Source organism: Marmota marmota, unplaced genomic scaffold (genome assembly GCF_001458135.2).
Source record: "Marmota marmota marmota unplaced genomic scaffold, marMar, whole genome shotgun sequence".
In the NCBI taxonomy this organism is placed as follows: domain Eukaryota; kingdom Metazoa; phylum Chordata; class Mammalia; order Rodentia; family Sciuridae; genus Marmota; species Marmota marmota.
The window spans coordinates 16296103-16321400 of NW_026000229.1; the positions used below are offsets into that span (position 1 = coordinate 16296103).

Genomic DNA, 25298 nt, shown 5'->3' on the forward strand with positions numbered 1-25298 from the left:
TAATTAGTTGTAGAGAAGAGACAGAGAAGAACACGGCAAGTATTTGGAATAGAATGTGCAAAGGTCCTGTGGTGAGTCAAGAGACAATTGGAAATTGAAGGCTATGATGGCTGCAGTAAGATGGGAAAAGAGGGATCAGGGGCTAGAAGTTGCAAGGCTTCTGAAGGAGTTTTTATTCTGAAAGCACCTGGAAATTATTGAAAGCTTTCAAGCAAGTTAGTGGCTTAGTTTTTGTTTTGAAATGATCCTTCTTGCTTCAGCATGTGGAACAAAACCGCAGTAATACAGCATGAGAGGATACATGGGGAACAGTTGTCTAAGTGAAAGAACAGGGGCTGGGGTTCCTATGGTAGCAGTGCAGGAAGCATGAAATGGCTACACTCCAGATTTAAAAGAGAGAACTTGTCACAGGATTTGGCATGGGTAGGAAAGGAGAGGAACATCAGGAATAGATCCTCATTGCCTGGATCAAAGCTACCATACCCTGGAGTGGGGGATGGTCACTTTGGGGGAGGGGAAAGTCAATAGTTCACTTTGCATAAGTTGAGTTTGAGGGACTCTTGAGACATCTTGGGAGAGATGTCTTGTAGCTGGTTGTGTTTATGAGTTTGATCTCAGAAGAGACCTGGAGAATTTGTGAATCATTCGTTGGTAATTAAAGCTATGAGCAAGTGAAGTCACTTAAAAGAGTATAGTAGAGAACTTTAAAACCGCTGTCATGACTAGACAACTCACCAGTCTCCACCCAGGCCCATGCTCAGCTCTGCCAAATGGGCACTGGCACATGGACTGGGATTTGAGAAATCCTGGATTGTATAGTTTGTTGAAGCGTGCACAGCCTGGTTTTCCTAATGTCTCCACTCCCATTCCCCCACCCCCAGGCCTCTTCAGGGCTTTCTCTGTCACCTACTGAATGGAGCCGGAACTCAACCTAAAGTTCAAAGTCCTCCCCAGGCAGACCCAAATCTATCCCTTCAATCTTGGTGCAGACTGCTTCCAGCACAAACTATCTACTTGAATCAAACAACTTGTCACCCACTCCCTCTGCCCTGCAGCTTCCTGTCTCTGCTCCCTGGCTCAAGCTGTTCCCTGGAATCTCACTCTCCATCTCTCTCCTGATCACAGGCTGTTCTCCAACCTTCTGGGGTCCAGATCAAAGCCGGTTGCTTTCCTAAAGCTTCCCAAGCCCCATAAGGACTAGAACACTCCCCTTCCAGAGGCACTCCCTTGTGCGGGGTCCTGGTAAGCCCTGAAATTGTTACCTAACCATCTATATCTCTTATTTTGTATTTAGCAAGGTGACCCTCATTTTAGACTATGTTCTAACTAGATCATATCTCAGCTCTTGCCATTCTTAAGAGAGATATTCCCAGAATCCTTTAACTCTTAAGTTACCCTGGAAGCAAGTGTATAGTAGATTAGAGAAGACCTATTAGGATGCAGATGCTGGGTCAAAGATGGGGAAGAAGGCTGCCCTCTACCTGCTAAGTGGACAGTACATTCCCTCTGAGCCTCAATAGAACTATTGGTCTTCCCATAGTTCAGAATTCAAGTGATAACTGAAAGTGTGAATGATAAATCTGAGAATGCCAAAACTTGCTGAATTTTCCATGTCTCCTTTTACACTGTTGTACCTCAGAAGTGCCCTGTGAGAACTAGCTGACAGGGCAGATGGGTTACTGGTTACCTGAGGACCTGCCTGGTCCTGTTCGATGGAGGCAGCATGAGGAGCGGCCTCTGCTATGCCGGGGCGCTGGCTCAAAGCATGGAGTGAATGAGTCATATAGAGGAAGACACTGGCAAGAATGGACAGATGGGGGAGGAGATGAGGGGATTAAAGGATTTGCCCACCTGCCCTCAATTGACCTGTCTGCACTCAGATTACCCACCCACCCTACCTCTCTACATGGTGCTCTGCTGTAGGGAACAGCATGACCGCACAGTGACCCTAAACAGCAGGGTTTTGCGTCATCCTGGCAGGGATGACAGATTGTGTTGAGCCAGAGGCACTCTCTGGTGCAAGTTCCCTAATAATCCCTGATTGTTTGCAAAATGCCAGAGTGTCTTTAGGAGTCTAGATTTATATTATAGGTAGTTGTGAGCTTAAATTCTGTGTGAATTAGGTTTTTTTTGTTTTTTTTTTTAATTGCAAGGCAGCAGACTCAATATTTAATCCCTGGCTCTTGTATTGTTAAACTAAGTACAGATACTACACTTAGGCAAAAGACCTAGAAATGATATGTGAATGAGCTTTTAATTCTGGATAAGTTGTTTAACCTCATAAATCGTCAGTTATGTGCAAAGTAAACAATGAGATACCACTGCACACACACAACAATGAATGGTTAAATTAAAAAGCCTGACAATTTCAGGTGTCACTGAGAATGTGATCATCTGTAACTCTCATGCACTGTTGCTATGAAAGTCAAGTAGAATTGGTCCATTTCTAATGAAATGTTTTAAAGATGCTATTTAAGTTGAGCACAGTGGTGCATACCTGTAACCCCAGCGACTCTGGAGGCTGACCAAGGAACATCACAAGTTGGAGGCCAGCCTTGGTAATTTAGCAAGACTGTCTTAAAATAAAAATTTTAAAAAGGGCTGTGGAGTTGTAGCTCAGTGGTAGAGCACCCCTGGTTTCAATCCCTAGTAACACACACACACACACACACACACACACACATTTGGTTTGGGGGATTGAACCCAGGGCCTTGTGCATGCAAAGCAAGCACTCTACCAACTTAGCTATATCCCTAGCCTCAGAGATATATTTGAAACATTGACCTCATACCCAATGACCTTGATGAATTATGTTACTAATTCTAAGAGTTTTATTCACAGATTATTTTTGATTTTCTCATATAATTATGTCATCCATAAACAATGGTTTCTTGCTTTCTTTCTTTCCAATTGTTACACTCCCACAAAATAGTGCCTGTAGTGCAATATTAAATAGACTTGATGGGGACTCTCTTGTATCATTTCCAGTATTGGGGATGTCCTTTTGAATCTCATCATTAAGTAGGATGTTTGCTATAGATGTTTTAGAGATATTCTTTATTAGATTAAGGAAATGACAGTCTTCCTAAATTTGTAAGGGTTAGTTGCTTAAAAATCACAAATGGATATTAATTTTATGAAGTATTTTTTCTGGATCCATGGAGATATAAAATTATATTACTTTGATCTTTATTAATATTTATCTGTATTCCTATTGATTAATTTTGGAATGTTAAACCAATCTGTCATTTCAAGAATAAATTCAGCTTGACATTGTTGTATGATTCTTTCCATAATTATTTTTGTTAAGATTTTTGCATCTTGGTTCATGAGAGAGTGCCATCTAATTTTCTTGTCAAGTTTGGCATAAAGGTTATGTTCAATTATAATGAATTAGGAAATATTCTTTATTTTCTTCTTCTTGCAAGAGTTTGTGTAATTTGGTGTAATTTCTTCCTTAAACTTTGGAATGGCAACTCTTTTGATGAAATGCTTTAGAGCTGGTCTTATAGACAATGATATAAAGCATGACTTAGACATGAAATAGTCAATTCTTGGCATGTGAAAATGTTCTTGTTTTTATTTATATCTTCCCATAAGCAGCTCTGGCCAGTTCACCTGTTCTTTTCCAGTTGTGTGTTGCCCAGCTAAGCAACTGTGCAGGAGACTGGTGAGGCTCCTTGAGGTCTGAGCCTGGTCCACAGGACTCTACATTCTTTCTTTCTGACCCCAGGCAGCCTGCCGAACATTGCTGAGCCATCTCCACACTCCTCTGACAGAATGAGTGCCCTCGATGGTGTCCCCTTCAAGGTACCCAAGGGTTTTGTGATCAGCACAGAGCCTCTCCCTGCACCAGAGTTCAGTATCCCTGCCTGCAGGGAGCTTCTGCTGGGTTCTGTGGTAAGTGTGCCTGTCTCTCTAGCTTCTTGTCCCTGGGTCTGAGGCCTGAGAAAGGGCAGCTTGATCTGCTTTTGAATAGTCTGGGAAGCTTGAATTTAATCCAATAAGGGGGGGGGGGGAAGTTTCATGAAGAAACTTGGTGGCTAGGTGATAAGGGTTGTTCAGTGGGTCTTGTTTTAAGCTGAGGATACTGAGAGGCTGCTTATATGAAGTGAGGGGCAGTTACTGCAATGGTGCTCCAGTTCCCCTTCTCTACCAACTTGTGGCCATGTCTAAAATTCCACCATTAAAATCACTCTTTTGGGTAAAGACTTATTCTCTGTTATCCTCTTAAAATGCAGACAGTTGCCTAGGGCACATTAGAAGGAATTAGAAGGGAGTGCTATTACACAGACCCACACCTGGAGGTGGCCTAGAAGGACCTCATGCCCCTGGTTCACATCCCTAGATTACACCTTGCTAGGTACACATTCCCAGGGTATATGGTGGTATTAAAGAGCTGTGGAGCTAGCCTGGATCCCCTGGGGCCTGGGCTCACAGACTTGGTGCTCACTCTCTACTATCTGCAGGAGTGTTTACAGAAAAGTTTGAAGGTCTGGTTTGGCTCTCGCTCATTTTACACATGAGAAACCTGATGTTTAGAGAAGGGGGATATTTATTCACAGTTATTGGTAGTGATAATATGAAAATCCAGGTCCTGACTCCAGGTAATTTCATATTAGCTAAGAGTAGAACTTGGAATGAGATATAAGATACCAGTTGGGGAAGGCAAAAACTGGGGCAAAGGGTTGTTGCAGGGAATTCAGGAGCATAGAGCGCAGTCCTGGGGAAAATCAGGTAAAGAGGTTGAGTGACCTCGAGGCACAGGAGAAGACCCAGTGTGAACTTGCTTCCTCTGTAGATCCAGGAATCACAGGCTCATCAGAATCAAGGTTTACAGCTGGAAGTGGTGCCACATGCCTATTATCCCGACAGCTTAGGAGGCTGAGGCAGGAGAATTGCAAGTTCAAAGCCAGCCTCAGCAACTTAGCAAGACCCTCAGCAACTTAACAAGACTGTCTCAAAATACAAAATAAAAAGAACTGGGGTGTGGCTCAGTGGTTGTAAAGCCCAGAGCACAGTGTCTATGGGATGCATGCTGCTCTGTGTAGCAGGTGCTCCGGCTCTCCCCTAACAGCCAGTGCTGCCTGTCTTCTCTTTGTGTTGTTGAGAACAGGAATTTACTTTACCAACCCTGCAATGGAGGTAGATTATCACAATTTTTCCCTCCTGCTCAGCTCTAACCACACTGAGAAGAAGTTGTTCTGAAGCTTCCCTCTCTGGAAGCCCTTTTCCTTCTGTATGTGTGTGGTATATAGTGGTTATAGTAGTAGTCATTTAGAATTATCTTTCCTTTTATGGTTTTGACCACCTGAAATTATAAAGGATTTCTCTTCTGTTTCTCCTAGTACTTTCTCGTGTCATATCATATATTTGAATCCTTTTTGGAATTCATCTTTAGACTGAGAATGAATCCAACTTTATTTTTTCCAGCTAGCTAACACAATTTATTGACTACATCTCCTTTTCCTACGGCTTGACTATCTCTCCTTTTCCTACTGCCACCTTTATTACTTTTTAAAGCCCCATATATATTATGATTTATGTCTGGATTTTCTATTACGTACCTTCAATCTGTTTGGGATAGTGCCATAGTTTAATTATCGAGAACTGGTAAAGCCAGGTCTCAGTTCTCCTTATTTATATTTTTGTTACCAGAGTTTTTATAGCTATTTTTATTTGTTTGTCTTTCATATTAAATTTAGAATTATAGTGTGGCATTTCAGAATAAAAAAATGTTGGTATTTTATTGGGTCTTTTATCCCTCTAAGTCCCACTGACTGTCTCTTTATCTCTTAGTCTTTTTCTCTCCAAGTATGCCTCAGTTATGAAATTGCCTTTTTCCTTCCTCTGTCTTTTATAACCTACCTGTTTTTGCTCAAATCTGCTTTTTCTAACCATTTATTCTGCACATGCCTATAAATATCCACTCTGTGCCTGGCCTGCCCCGGGCCTTAAAGATTCAGAGAAAGAAATAAAACCTGGTCCCTGACCTCAATCAGGCAGTCACATTGGAGCTGCTGAGTCAGACTTCTCTCCTCAAGGCAGGGTCATGTCAGTGAGAGAGGCAGTGCCTGTGTTCTGTCCAATATCTGTGTCTTTCTGCCTATCTGCCCCTTCCTCCCTCAAACACTACTTCCCCTAGCCTGTCTCTTCCTCAATTGGCCATGGGAGAGCACTAAAATTGCCCTTTAAAGTTATTTAGCCATTTTTTTCAGTGCTAGTGATCAAACCCAAGGCCTTGGGCAAGCTAGGTAAGTGCTCTACTACTGAGCTATACCTGCAGCCATACAATTTTTAATGGAGTTTTATGTTTTCTATTCTTAACTTTAAAGGTAAGAAACAGGGCTAGGGCTATAGCTCAGTGGCAGAGTGTCTGCCTAGCACATGTGAAGCACTGGGTTTAATCCTTAGCATGCCTTTATTTATTTATTTTTATGTGATGCTATCAGTCTACAACTACAGAAAAGAAAGGTAAGAAATAGGAATACTGGGCTGGGGATGTGGCTCAAGCGGTAGCGCGCTCGCCTGGCATGTGTGCGGCCCGGGTTCGATCCTCAGCACCACATACAAACAAAGATGTGTATGCCGAAAACTAAAAAAATAAATAAATATTAAAAAATTCTCTCTCTCTCTCTTAAAAAAAAAAAGAACAATAAAACGAAGTTATTTTAAAAAAAATAGGAATACTCTCATTTTTTAATTCAGTTATAAATTGAATCAAAGTTAGAATAATTATATAGATTCCAGATTGCTTTCGTAGGTGGCCTAATAGTCAGTGGGGTGAGCACTACAGTCAGGTAGATCGAAACACAAGTTCAACACCCATCTATCTGTCCACATCTGTCACCTATCTGTCCACAGCAAATTAAAAAAATTAAGTCTTGCTGTGTGTACTGGCACATGCCTATAATCCCAGTGACTTGGGAACCTGAGATAGGAGGACCCAAAGTTCAAGGCCAGCCTCTCAGCAATTTAGCAAGGTCCTAAGAAATTTAGGGAGACTTTGTCTCAATATAAAAAGTAAATAGGGTTGAGAATATAGTTCAGGGTTAAAGCACCCCTGCATTCAATCCCCAGTACAAAAAAAAAATTATGAGCCTCATTTTCATAATCTGGAACAAGGAATGATACCTGACCTACTAGTTAAATTCAACAAAGGTTAGATTATATATTTCCTGGTCCCCAGAGTATCCCTGGATGAGAGCAAAGTGGGTATAGGGCAGCTATTAACTGCTCCATAGGGAGGTTTGTCTGATGAATGGGCCTCCAAGGCTGACTGTTCAGTGGCAAACTGCTGGGCTCTGGTGAACACTTCTTTGTGAAGAACGAGTTTTATTGGATTTTTTTTTTTTTTCTGAACTAGAGATTGAACCCAAGAGTGCTCTTCCACTGAGCTATATCCCCAGCCTTTTTAATTTTTTTTTTTTTTTGAGATGGGGTCTTGCTACATTGTTAAACCTGACCTCAAACTTTGGAACCCCTTGCTTCAGTCTCCCAAGTAGCTGGGATTACAAGCATGACCCATTGCACCCAGTTATTTGAGAGATTTTTAATGTAGTTAGCAATGACATACTGAATGGCAAAGGGTTTTAGATATTGCATTTCATTCTATTCAATCATTTCTCATTCTACTCTTTATGCCAGAGCTTGCCAATAAACTGTTACCGGTATCCATTTGCCCCAGTGTTAGCTAAAACTATTGGTGGGAATGGGCTGTGTAGGATGCCCAGGACTCCGAATCAGAAGCTGTCCAGACCTGGTAAGTCTTTGGCTCATCAGGGTCCCCAGGCCAGCCATTAGGGCGCCTCCCAAGGTCCTTGTTTGCCCCATCTGGACCTCACAAAACCTTCTCTCAGCAGCATGACTTCAGCCTGGAAAGGAACACTCTTTTCTGGGTGGAGGCTGCCATCCGAGGACCCTGCTCGTACCAGTGCAATGATCTGAGGACTGTGTCAGCCCCTCCGGCCTGGCTCTTGCTGGTCAGTCCCGAAAGTGGGCTGGCATTTGCGCCTGGCACAGCCAGAGACGAGGAGGATGGACCCCAGGAGCCGCTCGAGGAAGAGGAGAACGAGGAAGAAAGCTTCTCTGCCAGCGAGGAAGAGCTGGACTCCAGCAGCCCGCAGCCCGGTTCTCTAGGGCGCCCTGGCTCCAGCCATGGCCTGCGCTCCCTGGATGTGCTGCGCAGCGTGAGGTCCGAGCTGGCTGGGGCGCGGCGGCGGCTCTCTGAGAGCAGGTTGGCTGCCTGTCCCCGCGCGCTCCTGCACCGCTTTCGCGGTCACCGGGCGCTGAGCCTGTGCCCCTCACCGCCACCCGGGCCTGCACCCCAGCTCCCCAACGTCCCTGCACCCCAGCCCCCCAACGCCCCCGCGCTGCCCCCACGGCCCTCGACAGCTGGCTCCATGCCCCCACTGCGGAGCCACAAGCCCACTGTTGCGGTAAGGACTGCCTGCTCCACCAGGGCCTCTGCTGGCCAGCCTCACCTCTGCAATCTCAGCTCCTTCCCCTCCGTGCTCCTTCCTTCTTAGCTTTACCTGTTCCCATCTGGCCCCGGTGTGCGGCCCTTCTGGCCATTTACCTAGAATATTCTCTGCTTAGCGGAACCCATTCTGTTTCCCTGCTCTGTCTGCTTTGCCTCTATTGGGGCACATTTCATGATGATTGTAATTACTGGTACCTGTCTGTTTCCTTGGGTGGAATGAGTTCTTTTAAGGCAGGGATCAGATGGCATTCATTTTTGTTTCCAGGGCATCTAGCAGCAGATTTGACCCATAGAGGGTTTTTAATGAATGTTGAATTGCCTTAATGAAGGAGACACAATTCTAAGGCCTCCCATGGATGAATTTTACTGTAGACTGGGTAAGCTGGAGGCTCAATCAAGGGATAGTCACTGTAGTAACTTCCTGCCAAACACTGGGTTGGGAGAGATAAGATCCAAACCACAGGACATAGAGAGTTGGTCAATGGGGTGTGGACAAGGCCAAGCCCTGTATAGTAGGATAAGGTGTTGAGAGACAGAGAGGGCTTCTGAAGGATGGTAAGGCTTCAGGCGGAAATAGTGAGCTGGGCAGAACCCGGAGGAGAGGCAAACTTATGGTGAGGCCAAAGAAGCTTCATCCTTGGAACCTTTACTCTGTCCCTTCCAAGGCCTTATACCCAATTTCATGTTCTTCATTAAATGTTCTTTTTCTTTAAGAAGTCCTCTCCAAATTGTTTTAAGTTATCAGACTCCACAAAACCTAGATCCAGAGCAGATGAGTTAGGTCAAGAATTGGTAGCAGAGAGTAGCACTTAAGCACAGCTTTCTGCCAGTCAGGCCAGGAGATGCTGCAGAATGAGGCCAATGAGGTCTAGAACAGCCATGTAGGGAGGATGGGGTAGATATTCTGTTGATGAGGAAACAAAGACAAGAGTAGACTCTTCTCCTAAAATGTGGATCTCCACCCTTGAGGTAAACAGTAGTCCCTAGAGTGGGGTCATATTAGGGAAACCCAAGAAGAAGGGGACAGATGGGTGGGGAATTCCTACGCCCCACGTACACTTGGCCCCAGGAGCTAGAGCGGCAGCTAGTCTTTCCTTGGAAGATAGAACTAGGGTGCTGTGTTCAGGGCTAGCAGAGGAGTTCTACTGTGTGGAGAAGGGGTGCTGGCAAACCAGCTGAAATGCCTTCAAGTCACCTTCCTTAGTCCAGCATTTGTGTGAGTCTCTCAAGCACAACTGAGGGGTTGGTGTGCCCAGTTCCTACCCTACCATACACCCTGCCAGACCCCAGCCCAGATGAACTCAAGAAGGAGAGTCTGGCTAGGAAGGTCTTTTCCTGCCCCATGAGGTAAAGAACCTCTGAGTAGGGTTCAGCTCCCAAATGTGTGTTGTGTATCAGGGTCATTAACTTCTCTGAACCTTGACTTCAATATCTGTAAAAAAAGATAGCAGGGTGGACATATTATATTCCTTTCCTTTCCTTCCCTTTATTCTTGAGTTAGAGCCTCACTAGGTTGCCCAGGCTGGTTTCAAATTCCTGGGCTCAAATGATCCTCCTGCCTTAGTCTCCTGAGTAGCTGGGACTCCAGGAGTGCACCATAGCACCTGGATACCTATCATATTTCTTTTGCAGGGTATTCTAAGTAATAAGTGTTAGCCTTCACTGACAGTTTCTGTATGCCAGGCCCCTTTGCTGATCCCTTTGTTCATGTTGTCTTATTTAAGCCTCGTTACAACCCTGTGAGGTACTTTTGAGATTGCCTCCATTTTACATTTGAATAAAGTGAGTAGACAGTGGGGAGCTGGGGTCTTCTGGGCTCTAACCCCACCCCCCCACCCCCCATGCTAACTCCTACACTAGGTATAGAAAGTGGTACACAAAGGCACTTTTAAAATGTCCAGCCCAGCCAGGTGTCACCTCCTTTGGTAACTGACATGCCAGCCTCTCTGTATTTCAGTCTCTCAGTCCGTACACCTGCCTGCCACCCCTGAGGGGAACACCCCAGCCTCTCAACTCCCATAGATTGCACCCTGATTCTACAGCTGACCTGCTGTCTGCACTGAGCCAGGAGGAGCAGGACCTCATAGGGCCGGTGATTGCCCTGGGATATCCCCTGGGAAGGGCCATTGAGGCTCTACAGAAGACAGGGAGACAGAGCCTGAGCCAGGTAAGTGAGGGACCCAGAACTGAGGGGCTGTGAAGCTGGAGCCAAGTGAGTGGCCATGTGGTTTTGTATCTTGAATATGTTTTGAACCTCAACCTGGTATTAATTATTGGGGTTGTGAGCAAACCTCTAGTCCCTATGCTACCTCCTCCATAGGAGTTATCTTCACACCTACTCGGGGAATCTCAGTATTCTACTCCTGTCTAGCTCTTGCCCTAAATACAGGAACTGGAGCTTCGTGTAGTCAAGAATCTTTCTAGAATAGTCCAGTAGAACTTTATCTAATGAGAGATGTTTTTATCTGTGTTGTTCAATATAATAGCCACTAGCCTACTTCATTACATTCAATGTGGCTAGTATGATTGAGAAACTAATTTAAAATTTTCTAAAATTGTAATTAAATTTAAATCCAAATAGCTACATATTTAGTGACTTGGAGGGCACAGCTCTAACCACTTTCCTCAATGAATAGTTTATCAATACCCACATCCATTTCTCCACATCCTTCCATCTGGCCAAGAGTATTTATTATTATTTTTTTAATTGATTTTCAAAAAATAAATGACAGTGGAATGCATTACAATTCTTATTACACATATACAGCACAATTTTTCATATCTTTGGTTGTATATAAAGTATGTTGACTGGCCAAGAGTATTTATTGTGCACTTTTTGGATATACATATGTAGCTGGGAGCTATAGGAAAAACCAAGGTACATAAAAACCAGTGCTGTGGGTTGGGTTCCCCAGGAAGCAGAGTCAGATGAAGTTTGGCATGTAGGATGCTTATTAAGGAGGTCCTTGGGACCAGCTGCTATGGAAGGGAGGGGACAGAAGCAGAAGTGGCAGAGGAAGAAGAGCTGTAATGTAGGACCAGAAATAGCATCAGCTAATCCCACAGCTCTGAAACCTCTCTGGCCCCTCAGAGTTGCCTAAGTGAGGCTGATATGACCAGGCTTTCTACCCCTACTTCAGGCAGTCTTTGTTCATGGGAAGGGTGTGACGTGAGAGACATGGATCTCAACAGCTTAGGCAGTCCTTGAGGGTGTCTCCTATCCCTCCCAGCATCTGGGGTAATGAGTCCTTCAGTAAAGGGCCTCTGGAAGGTGCATCAGAGTTTACCACCACCAGATTCTATTTTCAAAGAGTACTCTTATTGCTAGAATTATGGACACTCAGTGATGGCACTCAAAGGGTAGCACTTCAATCTTCTGTAGTTTGGGGAAGTAGGTCTTAACTCCCAATAGAAGCCAAGAATGTGAGAGCACCTGCAAAGGAGTGAGGATCCCCAAAGTACCTAAAAAGAGCTGCTGGTTACAAGATGCCTGGGAGCATAACGGGCATGTATAAGTGCTGCAGAGTATTTCTGTCATCTGCTGCTGTGCAACAAACCGCCTGAACCTTAGTGCCTTAATCAACAACCATGAATTTGCTTATGAGATTCTGTGGGTTGGCAGTTTGAAGTTGGACTCAGCTAGGTGATCTTCTGCTGGTCTCATCTTGATCTCTCTTGTGGCCATAGTGTAGTGACTTCGTTGGGGCTAAATAGCTTAAGATGGGCTTGTTCCCAGTCCAGAGGTTGGTGTCAATTGTCAACTGGACCACACACATCCGACAAGCTAGCTCACTTGGTTCCAAGAGTGAAAACTTCAGGGCCTCCTGAGGCCTGGGCTGGAATTGTACATAGTCACTTCTATCTTATTCTGTTGGCCAAAGCATGTCATAGACTAGCCCAGATATAAAGGTAGAAAAATAAACTCCCTCTTGATGGGAAGAACACCCCAAAATTTATGGTTATTCTCAGTCTACCACAAGGAGGTTCTAGTGAGTAGGAAAAGCTTCATGAAGGGACCACACATGGAACAGGACTTCAAAGTCTAGATAAGACCTGGCTTTGAAATAAGGAGAAGAGTAATAGGGATAGTGTGAGCAAAGGAGTTAGAGGCAGAAAGGAAGTGTGCAGGAGATCTGATCCAGTCCGTCTTGCTGGAGAAGATGCATGAGGCAGGCTGGTGGGAGATAAGACAGGGAAGGGGAGTTGGGACAGGTTGAGGGTACTTTGAAAACTGGGCTGAGACTTTTATAATAACCTAGTAGGCAAAAGGGAATCATAGAAAGATTATGAGTGAGGACAGGAGGTGGCATTGAATGCTATTGTCTGTACCCCTATTGTAGCATCTCCTTTGTATTTTCTAAATATTGGGGCTCTTCATGGCTAGAAAACTGGTCACAGGGCAGTTGGCACTTATTCCTTTTTCTCCTGTCTCCACCCCACCACTGCCAGAGGACTTGAACTCCTTCTCCTCCTTCTTCTTCTCCTCCTCCTCCTCCTCCTCCTTCTCCTTCTTTTTTGGTACTGGGGATTGAACCCAGGGGTATTTAACCACTGAGTCACATTCCCAGCCCTTTTTATATTTTATTTTGAGACAGGGTCTCGCTGAGCGCCTCACGAAGTTGCTAAGGCTGGCTTTGAACCTGTGATCCTCCTGCCTCAGTCTCCTGAGCCGCTAGGATTTCAGGCATGTGCCACTTCCTTCACCTCCTCCTTCTCCTTCTTCTTCTTTTTTAATTTGTTTGTTGTAGATGGACACAATACCTTTACTTTGTTTATTCATTTTTATGTGGTGCTGAGAATTGAACCCAGTGCCTCACACATGCTAGGCAAGCACTCTACCATCGAGCTACATCTCCAGCCCCTACACCTTCTTCTTAATCACTGATGACTGCAGAATAGTGAGTGGGTCCCTGAGGTTCAAGACTCAGGCCTGCTCCTGGGTGAGGGAGTGACAGGAGAGTGATTCTTAAACAGGAGCCAGAGCAGAATGTGCTGCTGCCAGGTTGGGAAAGTGGGGAAATGCTCCTGATGTTCTTCCCAACCCACTCCTGCTTTTTCTCTACCCTGGGTTCATAAGTCTATGCCCTATCTGGAGGAACACTTTCAACATGGTGACCCCCATGCTAGCTAAACTGGGTGGGGAGGAGGGGTTACTAACAGATTTTTAATACTTTCTTTGCACTGGTCCCTTAATCTGAAAGTCTTCAGTTAGGTCTCAATTCTACAAAGTTATTATGCTATTACTGTCCTAGGCATTTTGCAGATGAGGAAACTGAGACCAGGGGGTTCAATAGCCTGTCAACGGCAACAGAAGTGTTGAGGTCAGGTTGTCCTGATTCTGAATCTTTGTTGGACAGTGCTTTTCTTTCATTCTCTATGTGAAAACCTCCTAGGACAGCAACCTTGTCTTATCTGAGATTTAAGAGCATATCTAAAGTGGCCCCTACCCTTAGCTGACCTTGGCCAAGAAGCTGGATAGGAGGGCTGTGAGGTTCAGGCCCACAGTTGGGCTTTGACATGCCTCCTCAGTCCCTTTGCCCACTGTGACAAGGCTGAGGTCTCAGCCCATCATTGTGGAATTCTGAAGATTAGTCAGAGCCAACACAGGGCACTGGCCTCCCAATGTGTTGGGTTTAGATCCTTCTCCCCTTGAAAGGAAGGAGAGCATCAGATGATGGAGATAGTACACTTAGAAGAGTCAGGAAGAGGAGATATAAGAGGAGATTCAAAAGATAAGCTCTGTGGTCTGGGGTTGTAGCTTAGTGGTAGAGTGCTCTCTTAGCATGTGTGAGGCACTGGGTTCAATTATCATCTCATATAAATAAATTAATTAATTAAAGGTCCATTGACAACCCAAAAAAATTTTTTTAAAGGATAAGCTCTGTGGGCTGGGGTTGTGGCTCAGTGGTAGAGCTCTTGCCTAGCATGCATGAGACGCTGGGTTCAAACCTCAGCACCACATAAAAATATAATAATAATCAAAAAATAAAAATATTGTGCCCACCTATAACTAAAAAATAAATATTTTTTAAAAAATAAATAAATAAAAGATAAGCTCTGTGCCTCTCTCCTTCCTTTTACAGATATGATGTGCCCAAAGGACAGGCTTGAGCAGCATGTGTAAGGGTCCAGGGTCCAAGCTCAGAACTTGCTATAGGACTCCAGACACACCAAGCTCCCTTTTTTGTGCTTCCCTGTTTATAGGACAGAGGAGGAATAAGTATGTGTTTGGAACCAATGACTTCTGGAAAACCCATCCTGGGGTCTGAAGGTGACATTTAACCTAGGGCCTCAGGCAAGCTTGGTACCCTCTACAGTCCCATAGACCCAAAAGCTGACCAAGCAGCAGAATCTTTAAAATGCAGACCCCCAGGCCCTGTCCTGAAGAGCCCCGATCTATCTGGACCAAACCCAAGAACCTATAATTTTATAAGATCTGCAGATGGTCTAGGTATGCAGCCTGGCATGGTGTGGAGGTGGTCAGCTGTCCCTTCAGCCAGTGATTCTTAACTTTGGCTGCACATTAGAATCACCTGGAGAACTATAAATACATCCCAGTGTCCAGGTTACACCTCAGATCAAATATACTGGAGCCTCTGGTGAGGCCCAGGCACCAGTAATTTCTAAAATTCCCAGGGTGGTTGTAATGAGCACCAAGGCTGAGAATCATTGCTATGGGCAAGCCAAAAGGTAAAGGGAGCATCCACCATCTGCCCTTGCCTTTGCCCTCCCACCTTCTGAAGGTGAAGTTTTCTTCAGAACCCCTGTCCACTGCCAAGCTACCTCAAAGCTTTTCCTCTAGCAACCAATCTCCTTCTCAGACAAGAGGTCAAGTTATCCTGGAACCCTGGGCAAACCACCTGCCCTGCCTTGACCTGTTTCCCCAGTTGTGAAAGGCAGCCTTGGGTGTGTGATTTTCCAAATGTGCTCAGAGCGAGGTCTAGACATTCCAAGCAGAACTTCTGGCAGGAGTGCTGGATTCTGGGCTCTCATGGCCTTTGCCCTCTGTTCTTCCAGGCAGCTCTGATCTTAGCTTATTATTGAAGCCTCGTATGCTAGGACAAACAGCTCAGGAGTGACGACAGTTTGAAAACCATTAGGTTAGATGATCTGCACTTTCTGCCCCACTCTGCAGAAACCCAACCTGCTCCTTCTCGGCATATACTCATAATTCTTGTGGTCTGGAGCCTTCGTTTGACACCTACTCCCTATAAATCCTGCTTTGATTTGCCTGGCACTGATGTTGTCCTGTGTCTGGTTTATCTCCCCCACTAAGCTGTGAGTTCCTTGAAGGGTAGTTCTTAATTCAGTTTATAAACATAGCATGTATTTATTGAGCTCCTTCTGCCGCCATGCTGGTGTTGGGGACCCAGTGAACAGAACTGCCCAACCTCTCCCTGTGGAGCAAAAAGCGAGTGGGTAAGGAAGATTAAGTGAAGCAATTACAAAGTTGTATGTGCTGTGCCAGGGAGCACAGGGTGGTCTGGGCGCACTAGAGATGGCACCCAGTGAAGACAGAGGTGGCAGAGAAGCTTCCCCAGGAGAGCACTGAGGCTTGCTTTAGCTGGGGGAGCCAGACAGGCAGAAGCCTAGAAAATATTGGATGGAACTGAGCCCTAGTAAAGAGGCAGCACTTTATCCTAAGAGTAAAAGTAGCCCCTGGTGACTTAGGCAGGGAGTGACTGGAGCAGGTGTGCAGCCCTGTGGGATCCTCCTCTCCCTACCACCCCTCCCTCTGGTTCTGGTGCAGGACTGTTAAGCCTCAAGGAGCTCTGGATGGCAGAGATGTGTCTGGGGTAGGGTGGTTATGCATAGGTGTATATGGCTGAGGAGACTCCTTCTCCAAGGAGGGTGGGCAGGCTGGGGTGAGTGGTGCACATGTGAAGGATTGCCTAGGGGTGGCAGGTGAGATGCCCATATGAGGCCTGTCGTGGTCCCCACTTAGGTTCTGTGAACATCTTAGCCCACTCTGAAAGTCCTTTTCCTGGATTCCAGCCCCCAACTTGGGACAGCCAGTGAGGTGAAGACCCATTGTCCACCTGTCCCCAGGTCCTTTTTTCCTCTTCTGTTAGCCCATGGTATCTCTGGGGCCCCATGGGATGTGGTGGGCTGGCCAGTCTGCCTAATTCTGAGCTCAGGCCTTAGTGAGGCCCTGGGTGCCTCTACACCTCGTCTGCTGCCTCTGCCTCTCTTATCATCCTTCCCTCTTTGCCTTCTTCCCACCCAGTTTCTCAGCTACCTCAGTGCCCATGAAAGGCTTCTGCAGCAGGGCTACGAGGAGGCCCTGGTGGACGAGGCCATGGAGATGTTCCAGTTCTCTGAGAGCCAGGTCAGCTGGGCCTCCTGCCTGGGCTCTAGGGGCTGGGAGGTATGGGTCACACCAGTTCCCAGAGCAGCCTGTGGGCTGGACAGGAGATAGCCTGTAGCCTCAGTCCAGGGGAGAAAGAGCCAGCCCAGGGAGATGAAGCCAAAGATAGAGGGAGAATCCCGAGATGTGGGGAGGACAACTGGAGGCGAAGAAAGCAGGGGTTTTGTTTTATTTAGCTGAATCAACACAACAGACATTCGTGAATGCCCATTCTTTGTCAGACACCCAGACAGGAATCAAGGGCCACACAGAGATACTTGAACTCCCCAGAATGCAGGCAGCTGCAGGCCTCACAGAAAATTCTAAGTGCTTGATGAATACTGCTTGCCTCCAACCCTATTCCCAGCCAGAGCACCTGTTCATAGAGGCAGCCAGAGGGACAGAGGTGCTGAGGAGGAAAGGGGTCAGAAGAGGAGGGCAGGCAAGGGCTGCATTATGTGAAACCTCAGCGATGCTGGCGCACCTGGCGCCATTGTGTACCCTTCTTCCTGCCCCAGTACCTGAGCACAGGGGTCAAGGCCAAGTGAGAGGGGAGAGGTGAGGCTGGGCAGAGCCAGTGGCCAGGTCAGAACTTCTTTCCCTGGTAGAGGAAGAGTTGGGAGCCACATCACACTTCCTACACATAGAGGTACAGGAAGACGGCAGATGCTGCCGAGGATTAGGTTCTTCTGGTTTGGGGGGCCACAGCTTTCTGGGATGAGGTGCAGTAGGTACTGGGGAGATGCTTCCAGGGTATAGTTGGGCCTTGCAGAGCCCCCTCCCATCTCCTCCTCCTCAGGCCGGGGAATTCCTACGCCTCTGGGAGCAGTTCAGCGACATGGGCTTCCAGCCACACCGGATCAAGGAGGTGCTGCTTGTCCATGGCAACCACCGCGATCAAGCCCTAGAGGAGCTGGTGGCCTGTGCCCAGTGACCGCTGAGGCATTCTGCAAGGCCTGGGCAACCCCGTCCAGCCTGTTACGAAAACCTAACAAGACTAAGGAAGCCGTGCATTCTCACTGTGTAAACAATGCCAAGGGTGGGAGTTGAAAGCATTGCCCCCTTGCCTCCTGGAAGGGGCAGAGGGGAGAGGGTGGGCAAGGAATCATGTTTTTCATATTTGTATTTGACTCTTCAAACTATGTGCATTAATCACTTTGACTTTGAGAAAATTAAAACAAATAAATCATGGCAGTTCTTTTTTTAATATTTATTTTTTTAGTTTTAGGTGGACACAATATCTCTATTTTACTTTTATGTGGTGCTGAGGATCAAACCCAGAGCCTCATGCATGCTAGGCGAGCGCTCTACCACTGAGCCACAACCCCCAACCCTTGTGGCAGTTCTTTTGAGTCCTGTAGGCTCCTGGTTTTGGTTTGGAAAGAACATCTTAACTGTGGGTTAGAAGCCTTGAGTTCTGATGATGTCTGGAATCAAGGAGTTTTTGAGCCTTAGATTCTCAAGAAAAAGTAGAAAGATTTGACCAGGTCAAAATTTAAAAATTTTCAGACCTAGCTGCTCTCCATAAGGTATTCTGATTCAAAAGGCATAGCTTGGCAGCCATCAGGAATCTGTTTGCCTGCGGGTTTCTTTTTTTCTTGGAGATAGTTCTTTCTGTTATCCAGGCTGATCTTGAACTCCTAGACTCAAGTGATCCTCCCACCCCGGCCTCCTGAGTAGCTGGGGCTATCGGTGTGTGCTATCATGCCCAGCTTGTTTTGTTTTATGTAAGAAGCCCCCTGGGTATTCTTTACAATGTACTGGACCCACAGCTAGTGTTTGTGAACCTCCAGAACAGCCAGCCACTCTATGCCCCCTGCTCTGACAATCTGGGGTCCTATGTCAGTCTTTCCTCCTTGGGGATAGGGAAGTTGGTACCAGAGTAGCCACTAGTCACCCCAGGTCTATCCTTTAGAGGTCCTCAAGAATTGAGATGGCCAGTTGCTATAGTGGCCCATGACTCAGGCAAGCAGAGGTCAGAGGCCAAGATGCTGGTGCCCTGCCATCCCAGCTGGCCCACACAAAAACCTGTGGCAATTACCACAAAATCCAAACCTCCCAGCTTCACTCCACCCTGCAAATGGGGCTGCGCATGGAGCTGAGGTCTGTTAAAAAAAAAAAAAAAAAAAGGAAACTTCCACATTTCTCAGTTCATAGAGACACTGTGTTTGAATGTGTAACAGGGACTTCTGCAGGTATACACTGCAGAACTAGAACTCAGGTCTCCTAAGGCTGTCCAGCCCCTTGATGCTTCCTAGTAAGCCTCAATGTCTGCCAACTTGAAATCACATTAAAAATATTCTTTGGTCTTCAAACTTGTTTTGAATAATTTGCAGGCAATACAAAACTATTAGAAAATCTGAAAGATGGCACCAAGTTGGTCATGTGTCTATTGTCCAAAAGAGAACTACACTTGGAAAAGACAGTAAAGTTCAATTTCTAAGATACAATGTTAGCTCCAAAGCTATTTGTGTTCTGATTAACCTGGACTCAGTCCATCACTTTATTAAGTCCCCTGGATCAGAGGTGACTAGTTGGCAGGCCCTCACACATGCCACTATTCCCATCCTTCTTCCACCTGCCCCAAACCTTTCCATCCCTAGAAAACTATTGCTTGATTAAAAATGAAATGGCAATGGGCAAATTTGTTAGTTCAAAATAATTTTTTAGATGATAGAATAATGAAATCACATCTAAGCTGGAACTACATCCTAGATCATTATCTAGTTATGTGACTCTTTGAAATTGTTAAGCACCTGCTCAGCCCTGTGTTAGTCTCTCTGAGATGAGATGATACAACCAGCATTCCAGAAGCTACTTACAGCTAAGTTGATGAGCCAAAACTACAACCAAAGACCCATTCATTCACTGATTCTTCCACCCCACAAACCTTTATTACATACCACACCAACTCAGCCTGCAGTGGGGGAAGGTGGGACAAAGCATGAGAAATGGCCTCTGTCCTGGAGCGGGGCTTTCTGGGGCTGGCCTGGCTTGTGGGTCAGTCAGCAGCTCCTGTGGGCAGGTCAATGCCTGTGCTGGTGATAATGGCAGGCAGGCAGGCTCTGGCTCAATAAGGGCCTCTGAAGGTTATACTTGGCCAGTTCCCTGGTGGAACTGGATCCTGGCCAGACACCCTGGCTGGCTCTATCCCCAGCCCAGCAGTGGGGTACCCACCCCAGCCCAGCCTCCTGGCTCCTAATGGTGGCCCTCCCTCCTGCCCATTCTCCTCCTGAGAGGAGAATAACCTGTCCTTATAAGGCCACCCACTCAAGAGACGTGCATTCTGTGTCCTCTGGGCAGCTGCCCATGTGATGTCATCTGCTGTTTTATTGCTCAAGACTTTTAACCTATGGTTTTATTTTTTTGTCATTAAGAAAATGTTTCCAGGTTGAGCAAAGACATTAACTGGGTGTCAGATGAGGGCAGAAAGATGGAAGGAAGCCAGAAGATTAGGGAGCCAGAGACCCAGGACAGGCCAGCCTGGGGGCATGGCTTAACCACAGATTCCAAATACCCCCAGCAGCCTTAGTATTCCAAGGACTCCAGCAAGCCTCATGCTGACCATTGCTCCTTACTAAGTGACACTCAGTATAGTTGGGAGAATGTCCCCTCCCTCAGATATAGTCATCTTAGTTGTTGTCCAAGTGTCCTGTCATCCTCAGACCAGGGATAGGCACATGTCACATCCACACAGAGCCAGTGGGCCTGGGCCTATAACCTCAGAACCCTGGGGGCACTTGATCTGGCTGTGACCAGGAGTGGACACAGCTCCTGGAGTCCTGGAGTCTGCAGCTGCTGGGCTCCACCCTTCCCCAGCAGGTGCTCTGGCCTTCCCAGGAGCTAAGCACCCAGAGTTCTTCCAGTAGGATCCTGTTCTCCTTAACTTGGCCAAAGGTGGTTCCACCTGCTGACAACCAAAACACCAACAGGATACAGTGAGGACAGGGACACAGGCAGCAACCAACTGGGGTAGAATTTGTCCTGTCTCCCTGTGAACCTGGGGAAAGTCTAAACTTAGGGAGGAAAAGTTGGGCCTGGACTGTCTGCAAGGTTGTGGCCTCCGGTGGGCAACTTCCATCCTGGGCCTGTAACTGCTGAGGGAACCCTCCCTCCTACTGCGAGGCCCTGGGGACAGACACTGAACCCTGCAGTCAGTCTCTCTGCCCCTGAGCCTGACACAGCTTGTAGTTAGACACTCAGGTGTGTTTGCTGAATGGGAGAGAAGGAGGAAAAGAGGGAGAGAGGGAAACCCAGGAATGCTGTCCCTCCTTTGGGGAGTATGTGGCACATTTTGCATGGCAGCAGAGTGGAGCGGAGACAAGCCTGGGTCATGTCCCTGAGCAGGTCAGAAGCAGTGGCCACACTGTGGTGTAGCAGGTCCAGCTGAGGAGAGGGGTGGGTGCTGCTGGTCAGGAAAGCCACCACCCCTGCCCCTGTGATGAGTTTTGCTCTGACACCCCAATCCCTGCCATATGGGGGCAGGTGGCCAAAGAGATAACCTGGAGGTAGTCCAGAGCTGTTTGGGAGGTTCAAGGTAGGAGGAAGCGAAGCTAAGAAAAACATTTTTATCTCCTCAGGGGTGCGGGACCCTCAGGGACCTTCCATAGGTACGACACTTCATCTGTATATTTGGTCAGACCCAGCAGTGGGGAGGGCTCTCTGTACATCTCAGGTCAGAGGACAGGGCCCTGCCCCTGCACCTCACACACCCCTCCCTTCCACCTCCACCAGAGGGAGCACTGCTCCAGGTCCCTACAACAGTGCCAGATCAGGGTTACATTCTGGAGACAGTGCACTAACAAGAGGAATGGCAGGCCCCAACCCCTCCTTAGGGCTCCCTCTATTGCTACAGAATCACCTTCTCCAGACTAACTGCTCTTGCCTGGAGGGTCGAGATTCTTCTGGTTTATTGACATTGTGGGCCCAGCACCGTTTGTTCTAAGCTCTGTGTGCTATTTTATCCTCCCAACAGCCCTTTGAGTTTAGGCACACTTATGCTCACTGACAGAAGCCCATATGAGATCCCAAGAGGTTAGATTGCCCAAGGTCACACACTCTAAAAAGTGCTAGAACTGAATTAGAATCCAGAAAGTCTGAGATAGCAGCTGAAACATTCCTGCTACCTCACTGGCTCCCGTCACAATGGGGCCCTCACCTGGTCCCATAGCAAATATGGGCATCAGACAGATGTCCTCTCATCTTCAATGACAGACACAAAGCAGCTCAGAGAAGGGATGTAACCAGCCCAACATCACCCAGCAAATGGGTGATAGGGCTAAACCTGGAGCAAGGGTTTCCAGAGCTCTCACTGGGGAGCCTGAGGACCCCTTGGTTAAATTGGTGAAGGTCAAGTCTGGCCAGGGCAGTGGAGAGCCAGGCCCTGCCTCGAGGCTGGTGCTGCAGTTCTGCCTGGTCCCTCACCTGGAAGTGGATGGCAGAAGCTGTGTACTCTGGAGCTCACACCTCTGGTTCTGTTTCCATTCCCAGCCAATCTTCAGAGAGCTTCTAAAGGTCAATTTTTTCCCCTCATATTAAAGTGTTTTGGGAGGTAAGACCCCAGCTTCCAGTCACAGTCACGGAGGCACTGCCCTTGCCCAGAAGACATTCCTCTGGTTCCCATCACCGTGTAATCAGGCTGAGGCATGAGATGGACATATTCCAGTATCCTTTACTGTGCCCAAGCCCAGCCACTCAGTGACCATGCCCATAGAGATGGCCAGAAGGGACAGGGCACACATCCAGCAAGCTCCAGCCAGGAAATAGATGACAACTCAAATCAGGTCCTCAGGGAAAGTTGAGGAATGAGGCCATTTACAAAGAGTGAAGGGCCAGGGCTGGGGATGTGGCTCAAGCGGTAGTGCGCTCGCCTGGCATGCGTGCGGCCCGGGTTCGATCCTCAGCACCACATACAAACAAAGATGTTGTGTTCACCAAATAAATAAATAATTAAATATTAAAAAAAAAAAAAAGAGTGAAGGGCCACTCCAGGAACTGCAAGAGACAGCCGGGCTCTTGCCACTCCTAGACCTGAAGGAGTGGCCACCCCAAGCCAGAGACTGAGAGGACTACACAGAAAGGGCCACCTGTCAGGTCCTGTGATTGGGTCAGTGGAAGAAAAAGCACAAGACAGCCACGCAGAGAGGGAGCTGGGAAATGAGTCCCCTGACCTCACACTCCCCCATCCCTACTCCGGCTGGTGCTCCCATTGGGCAGCTTCCAGGGGCACTGAGCACCTCTGTTGTCTACTGCACTCACTGCCTCAAAAATGTGCCATGGCTCCCCATTCCTGTAGAAGAAAGCTCAGGTTCTCCTGCCAGGCATTCAAGGGTCCCCACACTTAGGCCCCAAGCCACCTCTCTGGCCTCGCAACAGCAGGTGCTTCACATAATCTGCACAATGACTGCATAAGGTGAGTACCGCCATCATCTCCGTTTTATAAAGAAACCATTTGCCCAAGATCACCCATCGGTTCGTGATGCAGCTGGAATAGGAACCCATGACCCCCTGAAGCTGAGGCCTGGGCTTAATGGTTCTGAACGCTAAGTACCAACTGCAAGGCTGTGCTCCACTCACCAGGCCTGTGCCCTCCTCACAGCAAGAGCTCAAAGTGTGAAGAAGAGAAAGGAGCACGGAGAGGAAGATGGCATGCTGATGGGTAAACTCTCATTTCACATGTGTATTAACCCTGTGGGGGTAGGAATTAGCTCTGTGTAGAGTTGAGAGCCCTCAACTTCAGAAAGATTAAGGAACTTACCCAAGGTCAAACAGCAGTCACTCTCAGCCAACATTTGGCTCCCAAACCAGCTGGCTGATAGGCAGGCCCTGTGGTCTCTCTGCAGAGGATGCCCCACAAGATCTTCATTTTCTTATTTCCACCCCAACCCAGTGCTAGCACCCTCTCTGAGCACCTGGAATTCTCTCTGCTAACCAGCACTTTGGAGTTAGGCACATCATTAGAAAGCCCCAGTTAGAATGAAAATAAGTTACCCCCGAAAGAGAAGCATACTGAGCCAATGGCCTTGGGCCACTCTTAGAATTGGCGAAACTGTGTGTGTGTGTGTGTGTGTGTGTGTGTGTGTGTGTGTGTGTGAGAGAGAGAGAGAGAGAGAGAGAGAGAGAGAGAGAGAGAGAGATTGTGTGTGTTAGGCTTTGAAGGGCCCAAGTACACAAATATCACCCACTCCTTTGTCTCTCCTTACTGAATCAAAGCAAGATGCTAAGAGAACAGGACATAAGAGGAGTGAGTTTTACTGGACAAAATAAGGATAGAAGTATGGAATCCAAGTTGGCAGACTGATGGGTCATTGTGGGGAACCTCCCTCTTGGGTGTCCTGGCAGACAACACAAGAGATCAGCATGGTATGAGGAGAAGAGGATTCTAGAAATGTAGAATTCAGCTCAGGAATTTAGCCTGCTGTATGCCCCGAGGCAAATACTCCGTCCCCCTTGACCTCATATTCCTCCCCTGTGAAAAGAGAGGGGTCAGACTAGACGTTTGTACCTTGCCACCCAATAAAAGACCCCTTTTACCTTTCTCAGTTGCTGAGATGCCAGAGAGGGGCTCCCTCTTTTCAAGCTCCCCTGCTTCAGCTGGGGCCAAAGCCTGTGGGCTGTGAGAACACTGCTGGGTGGAGACCTCCTCCACCAGGGTTCCGCATCCTGTGTCCATGATCAGGATGCTCAGAGGTGGCCTGTCTTCTGACAGCTGAGTCTCCCACCAGCACAGTTAATTTTCTGCTGTTCCTGAGAAGTGACAGCAACTTGAAGCATAAAGCAATTAGGATGAAAAAGAGGCCCAGCTGCTTGGGGCCAAAGGAAAATAAACAGACAGGCCCTGTGTGTACTCCACTGCCAAGAGGAGCCATTCTTCATGGGATGATTAGCATTTCCAATCCCAGCTTCTTCCCCTCCCTTGAAAGAAGAAAAGTGACCCATGAGCTGCTGCTATTTTCAGATCCTCTCTTCCCAGAATGTCCTGAGGACTTGATAGCTTGTTTCCTTATGGAAGTCTTCCCTGGCCACCTGCCCAGCAGCCCTGCCAGAAATGGTACCCCTCCCCTCTGAAATCTGATTCTTGTCCTGTACCTCTCCTGTGGGTTTTCCCTTGATTGATCAATTGACTCATTCATTCTCTCTTTCAACAGACATAAATTGGACACCATTCATCCATTTGACAAGTTTAAGCCCTTACTATGTTCTAGTCACTGTTTTAGATCCTGGTGTTTCAGTAGTGAATGAAACAGATGAAATCTCTGCCCTTGGGCCAGGGATGTGCTTTGGTGGCAGAGCACTTGCCTAGCATGTGAGAGACCCCTAGGTTTGATCCCTTGTGCTTAAAAAAAAAAAAAAAAATTCTACCATCATGGAGCTCAAACTTTAGTAGGAGGAACAAGTGAAAATACAGCATGGAAAAGGATGATAAATATTCTGGAGAAAAACAATCAGGAAAAGGAAGAGGGGATGCAG

The 25298-nt window shown here is 47.1% G+C and overlaps 1 protein-coding gene across 1 annotated transcript; it reads left to right on the forward strand.

The window, feature by feature from the left end:
* The first annotated feature begins 515 nt into the window (after window positions 1–515).
* Ubap1l (ubiquitin associated protein 1 like) lies at window positions 516–18023 on the forward strand. Its single transcript, XM_015480542.2, has 6 exons — window positions 516–1242; window positions 3734–3900; window positions 7863–8438; window positions 10440–10649; window positions 16710–16811; window positions 17629–18023. Exons 2-6 carry the CDS (start codon window positions 3781–3783, stop codon window positions 17761–17763), a joined length of 1143 nt encoding a protein of 380 aa, XP_015336028.1. The 5' UTR covers window positions 516–1242; window positions 3734–3780; the 3' UTR covers window positions 17764–18023.
* The last annotated feature ends 7275 nt before the right edge of the window (window positions 18024–25298 follow it).

What these genes read in the sequence shown, in the direction of transcription:
- Ubap1l (XM_015480542.2), top strand. Translation starts at nt 3,781, where the DNA reads ATGAGTGCCCTCGATGGTGTCCCCTTCAAGGTACCCAAGGGTTTTGTG. An exon ending in AGCTTCTGCTGGGTTCTGTG is followed by an intron (nt 3,901 to 7,862) that starts GTAAGTGTGCCT and finishes TTCTCTCAGCAG; the next exon opens with CATGACTTCAGCCTGGAAAG. An exon ending in TCCAGTTCTCTGAGAGCCAG is followed by an intron (nt 16,812 to 17,628) that starts GTCAGCTGGGCC and finishes CCTCCTCCTCAG; the next exon opens with GCCGGGGAATTCCTACGCCT.